This window comes from Hoplias malabaricus, chromosome 14 (genome assembly GCF_029633855.1).
Source record: "Hoplias malabaricus isolate fHopMal1 chromosome 14, fHopMal1.hap1, whole genome shotgun sequence".
Classification (NCBI taxonomy): domain Eukaryota; kingdom Metazoa; phylum Chordata; class Actinopteri; order Characiformes; family Erythrinidae; genus Hoplias; species Hoplias malabaricus.
Window position 1 is genome coordinate 40,313,258 of NC_089813.1, and position 9,041 is coordinate 40,322,298.

At 43.2% G+C, this 9,041-nt stretch overlaps 1 protein-coding gene across 2 annotated transcripts in view; it reads left to right on the forward strand.

Annotated features, from left to right (window-relative positions):
• Positions 1-5,169, forward strand: part of slc5a5 (solute carrier family 5 member 5) — an 11,589-nt gene extending 6,420 nt beyond the window's left edge. Inside the window, exons 11-16 of one of the 2 annotated variants that reach the window (XM_066643832.1) lie at positions 74-144; positions 1,871-1,957; positions 2,615-2,841; positions 2,948-3,051; positions 4,696-4,781; positions 4,866-5,169. In XM_066643832.1, the coding sequence (XP_066499929.1) occupies positions 74-144; positions 1,871-1,957; positions 2,615-2,841; positions 2,948-3,051; positions 4,696-4,781; positions 4,866-4,976 (686 nt within the window). In that variant the 3' untranslated portion in view covers positions 4,977-5,169. The remainder of the gene's footprint in view (positions 1-73; positions 145-1,870; positions 1,958-2,614; positions 2,842-2,947; positions 3,052-4,695; positions 4,782-4,865) is intronic. The other variant, XM_066643833.1, reaches the window with a different exon arrangement.
• Positions 5,170-9,041: the final 3,872 nt, after the last annotated feature.

Here is a 9,041-nt window from a genome sequence, read left to right on the forward strand (position 1 = left end):
ACCCTGCCTCAACACCTGCCCCTGTCCTGCCACATTACAGTTGTTGTTGTTTCCTCTGTGTGTTTTTAAACAGCGTTTATGTACGGAGCTGGCTGTGTGACGACCGCAGCTCTCTGCTCTCTGCTGGACTGGGGAGTACTTCAGGTAAAACACATATTTAATGCAGCAAACAGGGACACAACCCACAGACCATAAAGACCACCTCACAGTAAACCTCAGACCATAAAGACCACCACACTGTAACACATAGACCATAACGACCACTGCACAGTAACTCTAAGACCTTAAAGACCACCACATTATAACTCTCAGACCATAATGTCCACCCCGCCGTATCTTTCAGACCATAAAGACCACCCCACAGTAACTCTCAGACCTTAAAGACCACCACACTGTAACCCATAGACCATAAAGACCACCTCACAGTAACCCTCAAACCACAAAGACCACCATACTGTAACCCATAGACCATAACAACCACCGCACAGTAACTCTCAGACCTTAAAGACCACCACATTATAACTCTTAGACCATAAAGACCACCACACTGTAACCCATAGACCATAACAACCACCACACAGTAACTCTCAGACCTTAAAGACCACCACATTATAACTCTCAGACCATAATGACCACCCTGCAGTAATTCTCAGATCATAAAGACCACCACACTGTAACCCACAGACCATAAAGACCACCTCACACTAACCCTCAAACCATACAAACCACCTCACAGTAACCCTCAAACCATTAAAACCACCTCACAGTAACCCTCAGACCATAAAGACCTCCACACTGTAACCCATAGATCATAACGATCACCACACAGTAACTCTCAGACCATACAGACCACCACATTATAACTCTCAGACCATAAAACCACCACACTGTAACCCATAGACCATAACGGCCACCCCACAGTAACTCTCAGACCTTAAAGACCACCATATTATAACTCTCAGACCATAATGACTACCCCACAGTAACTCTCATACCATAAAGACCACCACACTGCAACACTCAGAACATAAAGACCACCACACTGTAAACCGTAGACCATAAAGACCTCCACACTGTAACCCATAGACCATAAAGACCACCTCACACTAACCCTCAAACCATACAAACCACCTCACAGTAACCCTCAAACCATTAAAACCACCTCACAGTAACCCTCAGACCATAAAGACCTCCACACTGTAACCCATAGATCATAACGATCACCACACAGTAACTCTCAGACCATACAGACCACCACATTATAACTCTCAGACCATAAAACCACCACACTGTAACCCATAGACCATAACGGCCACCCCACAGTAACTCTCAGACCTTAAAGACCACCATATTAAAACTCTCAGACCATAATGACTACCCCGCAGTAACTCTCAGACCATAAAGACCACCACACTGTAACACTCAGACCATAAAGACCACCACACAGTTACCCTCAAACCATAAAGACCACCACACTGTAACACATAGACCATAACAACCACCACACAGTAACTCTCAGACCTTAAAGACCACCACATTATAACTCTCAGACCATAATGACTACCCCACAGTAACTCTCAGACCATAAAGACCACCACACTGTAACCCATAGACCATAAAGACCACCACACAATAACACTCAGACTATAAAGACCACCACACTGTAACCCACAGGCCATAACGACCACATCACAGTAACTCTCAGACCATAGAGACCACCACATTATAACTCTCAGACCACAAAGACACAGTAACCCTCAAACTATAAAGGCTAGACCGCAGTAACTCTCAGACCATAAAGACCACCACACTCAATGTCCTGCTGTGATACTGTGTGTATTAGAAAGTGTTTCTCTGTTCTGATTCTCAGGGATCGTTTACAGTAATGGGCGTGGTCAATGGTCCACTACTGGGAGCCTTTATCCTGGGCATGTTCATCCCTGCCACCAACAAACCTGTGAGACACTATAACATCAGACACTTACACTGATATTCCAGGCAAATCATCCATCTATCATTCATCCATTCATCAATCCCCAGAGCAGAAAATTGAGGGGTTCATGGATATAGTTTCTCAAGAAATTAGCATTGGTCCACATTCCTGCGTCTGTGCATTCTTTCCTTTACAGTAAATCCATACTGTACTCATCCTTCCATCCTTCTTTCCTTCTATACGTCTGTTCAGATGATCCTCACTTTTAACTTCTCACATTTCTTGATCTTTTGTGTCTCCTCTTTGTAGATGTTAATATTGATTATGTTGTCTCTCCACATTGTTGTAGAGGTTATATTGCTCCTCCTCCTCGTTGTTGATGTTGTGTCTCTCCTCCTCCTCGTTGTTGATGTTGTGTCTCTCCTCCTCCTCGTTGTTGATGTTGTGTCTCTCCTCCTCTTCGTTGTTGATGCTGTGACTCTCCTCCTCCTCGTTGTTGATGTTGTCTCTCCTCCTCCTCGTTGTTGATGTTGTCTCTCCTCCTCGTTGTTGATGTTGTGTCTCTCCTCCTCCTCGTTGTTGATGTTGTGTCTCTCCTCCTCCTCGTTGTTGATGTTGTGTCTCCTCCTCCTCGTTGTTGATGTTGCGTCTCCTCCTTCTGATGTTGTGTCTCTTGCTCAGGGAGTGTTTTGTGGAGTTGCTGTGGGTTTCTGTTTGGCTCTGTGGCTCGCTGTTGGGAGTTCAGTTTTTCCTCCGGACCCTCAGAGGATGGGGGTGTTGCCCACCAGTGCAGATCACTGTCTTTCAGTAAACACAACACACAGTAACATCTCACTCCACAACACATCACCTTCATCACCATCACCGCCCCCAACATCATCATCATCATCAGACCCTCAGCAGAACGGGTGAGTGAAAGGTCTCTTTAATGAAGAGCAGACATGGCAGGCAAGTGAAAATAATATTGAATGTTGTTCCAAAGTGAAATATTTTAATATTTTTCTCTTTATTCAGTCAGAATATTCTTCAGAATTTCTACTCCATGTCCTACCTGTACTTTGGAGCGTTGTCCACCTGTGTGACGGTGCTGATGGGGCTGGTGGTCAGCTGTTTGACAGGTCAGCGTTTTTATCTCCATGATACTGAAAGCCTCACTGTAGTTGATGTAGAAACTCTTGGTCCTTTGGAGAGACTTAGTAGAGCCCATGAGCAGGTTCACACTACAGGAGGCAAACAGCATAAACACATGTAGAAAAGGTTGAAAGTCCCAGTGGAAAAACATGCGTCTGAGGCAAAATCATAAAAAGAAAATTGGAGAATGTCAGGCAAACATCCAAAGGCAACAAACGCTGGAGGAACAGGAGAAGATGTGAAGAACTGCTGTGTCAACAAACAGGCAGCGGAGGCACGCTGATGAAGGAGATAGACAGACAGACAGATAGTCAGACAGACAGATAGATAGATAACTAAACTTTATTGTCATTACTCAGTACCAGTACAAAACAACTTAATGCAGTTCTCATCTTCCAGAAATATAAACAGTAGCACAGTGCAAAGACCGATGAGTGCGAGAACAGAGAGAAAAGGGTTAAATAAATGAGTTCAGAAATATACAGCACCAGTCAAACGTTTGGACACCTTCTCATTTAATGGTTTTTCTTTGTTTTTTTATGTTTTTCTACGTTGTAAATGAATGTGAAAGACATTAAAACTATGAAGGAACACATATGGAGTGATGTAGTAAACAGAGAAGTGTTAAAGACAACAGAGTATGTTTTATACTTTAGACTCTTCACAGTAGCCCCCTGTTGCTTTGACGACAGCTTCACACACTCTCTCCGTTCTCTCAGTCGGCTTCATGAGGTCGTCACCTGGAATGGTTTTCAGTGAACAGCTGTGGCCTCGTCGAGAGTTAATCTGTAGAACCGCTCCCTTCTGAACGTGTCTGAGACAGTAACTGGGGTTGTTCAGAGGTAGGGGCTGGTACACAGTTCTATACAGTGACTAGCCCTACTCCACCAATCACTGATGAGGAGGTGTGTCCACACTTTTGACTGGTGCTGTATTTCAAGCAAATATATAATTATATATTATACATATTACACTCTATATATAAATATAACAAGGTATGAGACACTATAAATATATGTGGGTAATTTAATTAATTCATTCATTTATTCATTTACTCTCTGTAACCCTTATCCAGTTCAGGGCGGCGGTGGGTCCGGAACCTACCCAGAATCACACGGGAACACACCCTGGAGGGGGCACCAGTCCTTCACAGGGCGACACACACTCACACATTCACTCACACACTCACACCTACGGACACTTTTGAGTCTCCAATCAACCTACCAACGTGTGTCCCAGAGGAAACCCACACAGACACAGGGAGAGCACACCACACTCCTCACAGACAGTCACCCGGAGGAAACCCACGCAGACACAGGGAGAGCACACCACACTCCTCACAGACAGTCACCCGGAGGAAACCCACACAGACACAGGGAGAGCACACCACACTCCTCACAGACAGTCACCCGGAGGAAACCCACGCAAACACAGAGAGAACACACTACACTCCTCACAGACAGTCACCCGGAGGAAACCCATGCAGACACAGGGAGAACACACCACACTTTGTTATGGACGTTCCTTGTCTTCAGCACATGTCCACGATCAGAGACACAGCTGTCCCTTTGTCTTCAGTCGGTTGGACTCAGGATTAACAGTGACTGACTGTGCTGTTGTTGTTGTTAAAGGACCAACCAAACGAGGCTCGATTCTCCCCGGTCTGCTGTGGTGGGATCTAGAACCAAACACCCATCCTGTTCCGCAGGAGAACGAGGTGCGTTATCCCCCGTCACTGCACAAAGCCCTGTCCTTCATCTCCCCTCTGACACCACCGTAACCCTGGCCTCTGTCTCCTCAGGGTGGACCAGGGAGCGGGAACAGCATTCCACCAGTCACTGACAATGACAAGGAGAAGAAGACCCTGCTCCTGATCCAGAGAGAGGTCCAGACAGAGGATTCTGTTCTCTGAGAGCCCTAAAGGCACTAACGGCATCAATGTTTTTAAGAAAACACATTGTTTTATTCAGTGATATATGTTTTATCTTTGTTCTGATCCTGTTTTTCTAATATTTCAGACGTAAATCTAGATTTAGAAAGTGTTTCCTTCAAACTGACCTCAGCCTGCTGTAAATAAATCATCACACACAGCAGGTTTGGACGTTACAGGGTTAAAATAAACTGTTATCCTTCAAAAAAGGTCTTTGATTTCTTCTTCATTTTCATCACTTCACTCACTGAGTCTCTCTCCCCTCCCTCTCTCTTTCTGTTTTATTTCTTTCTCTCTCTCTCTCTCTCTCTCTCTCTCTCTCTCTCTCTCTTATTTATTCTCTCTCTTCTGATTTTTTTCTCTTGCTCTTCTGTTTTTCTCTCTCTTCTTTCTTTCTCCCTCCCTCTCCTCCTCTCTCTCTCCCCCTCTACCTCCCTCTCTCTTGTTTTCTCTCTCTCTCTCTCTCTCCCCTCCCTCTCTTTCTGTTTTCTTTCTTTCTCTCTCTTTTATTTATTCTCTCTCTTCTCTTTTCTTTATCTTGCTCTTCTTTTTTCTCCCTCTCCATCCCTCTCTCTCTCTCTCTCTCCCTCCCTCCCTCTATCTCACTCCCCCCTCTCTCTCCCTCTGTGTGTGTGTGTGTGTGTGTTTATCTTGTGTTGATCTCAGTGTCTGTTATTACTGTGTTATTAGTGAGTATCTGAGAGGAGGAGACTGTTGAAAAGCTGATATGAAAGGGATGCGTGGAGCAGCTGCACATGAGCCGAAGGTCACCAGGCCCAATGCCCAGAGCCCGTCTGAGTGTGTCTCTGTACAGAACACAGCGGCTCCTCCGGCCTTCTGTAGTCAGAAGTGTGGTCCTCCTCACTGCAGTAGCACTGCTCTACGTCTCGGAACATTGCTGTGAGGATTTAATGGCATTAAGCCACTTAAACGTCATCAAATAGTTGAGTGTGATCAAATAGTTGCCATAGCGACAGATTCAGATCAAAGCTAGTGCTACAGAAGTGGTTAACCACAGCATGTCGTTCTTCAGAAGCTGAACGTCGATGCCGGTTCTCTCGGATTTTGTGGTTCTACACAGAGTTTTGTTAGTTCCCTGCAATAATCTCATCCTAAACCTCTCCTTCAGCCCTGAGTGAGTGAGCTGTGGTCAGTGGAAAGTTCTCACGATGTCCAGCGTCTCTCTGCACACACATTCGGAAATAAAGGTACGGTACAGTACATTACTGTCACTAAAGCTACAAACAGCATAGTGTATCTTTAAAGGTACAAACTGTGCAGTGTATCTTTAAAGCTACAAACAGTGTAGTGTATCTTTAAAGGTACAGACAGTGTAGTGTATCTTTAAAGGTACAGACAGTGTAGTGTATATTTGAAAGGTACAGACAGTGTAGTGTATCTTTAAAGCTACAAACAGTGTAGTGTATCTTTAAAGGTAGAAACAGTGTAGTGTATCTTTAAAGGTACAGACAGTGTAGTGTATATTTGAAAGGTACAGACAGTGTAGTGTATCTTTAAAGCTACAAACAGTGTAGTGTATCTTTAAAGGTAGAAACAGTGTAGTGTATCTTTAAAGGTACATACAGTGTAGTGTATCTTTAAAGGTACAGACAGTATAGTGTATATTTGAAAGGTACAGACAGTGTAGTGTATCTTTAAAGCTACAAACAGTGTAGTGTATCTTTAAAGGTAGAAACAGTGTAGTGTATCTTTAAAGGTACATACAGTGTAGTGTATCTTTAAAGGTACAGACAGTATAGTGTATATTTGAAAGGTACAGACAGTGTAGTGTATCTTTAAAGCTACAAACAGTGTAGTGTATCTTTAAAGGTACATACAGTGTAGTGTATCTTTAAAGGGACAAACAGTGTAGTGTATATTTGAAAGATACAGACAGTGTAGTGTATCTTTAAAGGTACAGCAGTGGTGTTAGAGTCCAGTTGTGTTCCCTAAAGGTTCATTACATTCTCTTCTCCAGAAGGAGAGGGGGATCTCTGTAATCTTTCATTATACAACTGTGGAGAATAAAAGAACACAATAAAAGTCCTGGAGATGAAACGGGGCGAATGAGATCAACACAACTTTAACATCTACAGTTAATATAGAGTAAGGTGCAGGTGCCACACTGTTCTTCCCCTTCTGTGGTCTGTAATAGTGAGTCTGCTCTCTTAAAGATAAATGTGCTACAATAGGTTCTTTGAGTGATGCCACAGGAGAACCATTTTGGTTCAATAAAGAAACATTTTTGCTAATAAGTTTAAATGGGTCAAGAACCTTAAGATCAAGTGATGGATTTTTAAATCTTTAAACACTTCCACACCCCAGAAACAAACACAGTTTCTTATGGAAGTGAAAATGGTTCTTCTATGTCATCGCTCATAGAACCCTTTGCAGAACCTTTATTTTTAAGAGTGAATTCCTGCTGGTCTATTTTCAGCTGTAGAGCATGTGTAACTCTAGCATCACTGCCATTTTAGAGATGAGTTGATATGAGCTTAAGAGTGATTAGACTTGTGGGTAAGTGTTTCAAAAAATGAAAAACATGTGACACTATATTTCATGCAACATTTCATGTGCCGCGCCTCAAAAAGGACACACCCCTGTTCTTCTGAGACAGGAAATCTAGAGCTCTAGAGATCACAGGGAGGTAATGTGTGGTCATCTGAAGGTCAAATGTAGAGCATAGATTTACTTAACATGAGGAAATAAACAGACATTTGAAGGTCATTAATACTACAAACAGGAATCTGTGCTGCATTATTTAACAACAACAGCTCAGTGTAAAAATATCCAGTGCTGTCTTTGAACAACTTGACTATTTTGTAAATATAAACACAGAATCTGACACCTGCCACTCGGTCCAAAAAAGGGGTGATGGAGTCAAAATAGAGCAAAGAGTTGATAGAAGATTCCAGCTCCTCTGTTTTGAAGCGTTCCAAAGGGTCAGACTCTGCAGAGCGGGGGCGTGGTCTCCACACAGAGGGGTGTGGTTCACCACTCAGACCTTCCAGCCCTCAGACGGCTCTGCAGGAGAAACCCTCATCACACTGTGATAACATTATACAAAGAACACCATCCATCACCTCTGTACAGAAACACTGCAGATTTCTCTGGACCTGAGCTCATCTCAGAGGGTCTGAAATACACCTACGCTGTGGTCAGATCATTCTTGACTGATAAAAAACACTGACCATGTGAGGGATGCAGCAGACTGTCAGTAAACAGAGCGAGGCAGAGTTTAAACTGTTTTCTATTTTTATGTGAAAACGAAAATGTGGTTTCCTCTGAGCTCCGCCCTCAGTCTTCACTCATTTCCTCCATCAGCAGAAGGGCTGAAAATAAACAGATGGGTTACGAAACTCATTTAACACTTCTTCACTTTCTGCCACAGGAGCCATTTTGTAAAGACGTGAAAATTAGGATTTAGAGCTTGTTCTCTCCAACAGGGGGAGCCAGAGAGTGTTTGTAAACAAAGTGCTGAACTATGTGTGATCAGAATTACCAGACCATGTTTATGACATACATGTGATAGCTAATATTTTTACTGATTTTGCTTATTATCTTATTGCTTCTATAAAGATTCGCTCACGGAGGACGGAGAATCAGACGGCTGTGTTGTTCCTGGATGAACCCAAATATTGTCCACACGGAGACGGCCATGTTTACATTTTAGAGCAAGTTTAGCTCAAGGAAAATGATCTGAGAAAAAAAATACAACACTTTTTCTCACTTAGATCACCTTTAAGGACTAAAGAATTTATAAAACGGTGAATAATGCTGTGATGTTCCTACAGTAATTTCAGAACGAGGAATGTTAAAGACCTCCACTGGCTCTAATGTGGTTTTGTTGTTGTCAGAGAGGGTTGTTGTTGCAGTGTGAACACACACTAAATCAGCCCCTGTTTCCTCTCAGCTCTGTGAAGTAAAGCAGAGGAAAAGAGAGGGGACAGATTGTTTTATTCTGTAACAAAAGAGTGAAAGGTGGAAGTATCTCTCTCTCTCTGCGTCACACACGGGAAGCAGAGAGTGAAAAAGAAATGAAACGAG